Source organism: Anopheles ziemanni, chromosome 3 (assembly GCF_943734765.1).
Source record: "Anopheles ziemanni chromosome 3, idAnoZiCoDA_A2_x.2, whole genome shotgun sequence".
Classification (NCBI taxonomy): Eukaryota; Metazoa; Arthropoda; class Insecta; order Diptera; family Culicidae; genus Anopheles; species Anopheles ziemanni.
The window spans coordinates 78,137,739-78,140,138 of NC_080706.1; the positions used below are offsets into that span (position 1 = coordinate 78,137,739).

Consider the following 2,400-nt stretch of genomic DNA (forward strand, 5'->3'; position numbering starts at 1 on the left):
TTGATGTTGAAGATTTCGCTACAATCTTTGCCTGCAACCGCAACCTAATGTGGCATTCGGTTTCTGACATATCAATACTCAAGGTGGGTCCTAAGAAAGGTGAGCCCAAAATCCTTGTCGTGGCCGCCATATTGAAAATGATTTTTGACAGTTATTTTTAGTTTTGTGTACTAATAAAAGGACACAAGAACGATGCATGTTACCGAAACCAGCTTAAACGGCTACAAATCGAGGCAATCGAGTGCTACTGTTACTGTTCATCTCCACATACTAAGCTTTGCTAGGAAACTGGTGTATGGAGGTTCGAGTTTCCTGAGTGCGCTAGGTGGACACGCATTCGTTTCAGTCTTCTGCGCTTCTTCTTAATCCGTCAGTTATTAAACGTCAAAACGAGTGGCTTTGGTAATGCTGTCAAGAGTTTTGATACCAGTTTCTTACGAATTTTCCGTCTGTTGCGGGAACCGAGTTTGTCAGTTTGTCAAGGGAGAGTGCGCTATGTGGAGATGAACAGTTGGTTTTTTTCCCATCTCCATCCAACGGCACGATATAAACAGCATGTTCCTCTCTATTTAAAGTTATAACATGTTTTGAAAATAACCACAAATGACAAATTTAATACACAAAAAACAACTAAGAACGATTGTCGTAAATTGCCTTTATTATTCTAATGACGTGTTGTTCGGAATGAACCCACCTGGATAGCATGCACTTTGGTTGGGTCAAATCTTTAGAATCTGTCAAATGGGATTCGAATCTATGGAATCCGTCTAGGGTTCGGATCTTCGGGATCTTCCGAACCTCGATTCTGCCAACACTAGTTTTGTTCTTTACTGCCAGTTGTTCTATTTATTTTTATTTACCGACACGGTTTTCAGTTCTTAGAGGGCTGACTCTGATTAGGTTCTGTTGAATTGGAATACCTTCCTGTATCTATATCCCCAAAATGCCTCACAAACGCGCAATGTACCGAACCGGTGATGCAATTTGCGACGAATTATTAGGATTGTTGGAAAAGTTCGCCAATGAAACACTAGCAAAGCAAAATCGGTTCCGCCTGGGAGTCTCGGGTAGGTCAAAAGAATGGTCAAAGTTATTTCAAAGTCACACTTGCTCTGTATTGTGTTTGCGTTTCAGGTGGCTCGCTGGCGGATATTCTTTGCGAAGGCATGTACGATCTCCGTTCCGACTTTAGCAAGTGGCAGATATTCTTTTGCGACGAGCGCATCGTTCCGGAAGCCGACAAAGAGTCAACATGGGGAATCTACAAGCGACAACTCGTGGCGAAGCATGACAACGTACCGGAGAGCATATTTTTCCCGGTCAATTGTTCGCTCGATGTGGATGAGGCGGCCGCCGACTACGAGCGTACGATCAGGAAAACGTTTGGTTTGGAAAAGTCCACCGAAGTGCCCTCGTTTGATCTGTTGATTTTGGGAATTGGCCCCGACGGACACACGGCTTCCCTGTTCCCCGGTCATCCGTTGTTGAAGGAGGAAAAGAAACTGATCGCACCGATTGACGACTCCCCGAAACCTCCACCGAAGCGAGTTACTATGACGCTTCCACTAATTAACAACGCCAAGGTGTGCCTGTTTGGTGCGCAAGGTCACGGAAAAGCAGAAATTCTGAAGGTGAGTCATAAGACCAGTTCAAAAACGTAATGCAAACATGACCAAATTCCTTTTACTTACCGTAGAGAATCGTAGCGGATAGAGACAAATCTCTGCCGGCAACTCTCGTGGATCCCCCGAACGGATATCTTATTTTCGTAGCGTGCGACGAAGCGGCTTCGTTGATCGAAGGGGATCCTCTTAGAGGATGCTAACTAGTTCCGGAGTGTTTCCTGGAAGAGCTTCGTGTTTTTACACTACTGCCTTTTTCTCATCAAGGAATATTTCTCGGTCTTCAATGGACATACCTATGATTACAATGCGTACATTCCGCGATATAACGATGTCGTGTGCCTTCCATGGAGTTCTTTGATGTTCAGTTTAAAAAAAATGCATTGAAGATTGGTTATCAGAAAGGATTCTACTAATTGGGAACCTTAAATTTTATCGTCAAAAGGTAGAGGAAGTTAATGAAATTTTATTCAAACCACAACCATTGTAGTCAGCTAGGACAGATGCCCTCAAGGTTATTAACAATGTGAAGAGATGGATTGCACAAAGAGTTAGTTATCTTTTCTAGCAGGCCTCGATACTCTCCTGAACATATGTTTTATTCTTGTTATTTGAATTCGTAAACCTCATAAATAAGGGTAGTGTGAACGGTTTTCTAGATGGAATTGCGGTCAATTATAATACTAATCCATGGCATTTAAAAATTCAGTGATTTTCCTTCTTAGTGCGTCCCGCACGGACGACAACGGTAGTAGATTGGCTTTTATTTTATTATAAT

General features: G+C 42.7%; 1 protein-coding gene across 1 annotated transcript; it reads left to right on the top strand.

The window, feature by feature from the left end:
• The first annotated feature begins 898 nt into the window (after positions 1–898).
• Positions 899–1,896, top strand: LOC131289118 (6-phosphogluconolactonase-like). The gene is made up of 3 exons (XM_058318321.1): positions 899–1,067; positions 1,135–1,631; positions 1,697–1,896. Exons 1-3 carry the CDS (start codon positions 944–946, stop codon positions 1,823–1,825), a joined length of 750 nt encoding a protein of 249 aa, XP_058174304.1. The 5' UTR covers positions 899–943; the 3' UTR covers positions 1,826–1,896.
• Positions 1,897–2,400: the final 504 nt, after the last annotated feature.

Bases quoted from the DNA above. Each gene is read 5' to 3' on its own strand.
- LOC131289118 (XM_058318321.1), top strand. From the start codon at position 944: ATGCCTCACAAACGCGCAATGTACCGAACCGGTGATGCAATTTGCGAC. The intron at 1,068-1,134 runs GTAGGTCAAAAG...TTTGCGTTTCAG, and splicing joins GTTCCGCCTGGGAGTCTCGG to GTGGCTCGCTGGCGGATATT. The intron at 1,632-1,696 runs GTGAGTCATAAG...TACTTACCGTAG, and splicing joins GAAAAGCAGAAATTCTGAAG to AGAATCGTAGCGGATAGAGA.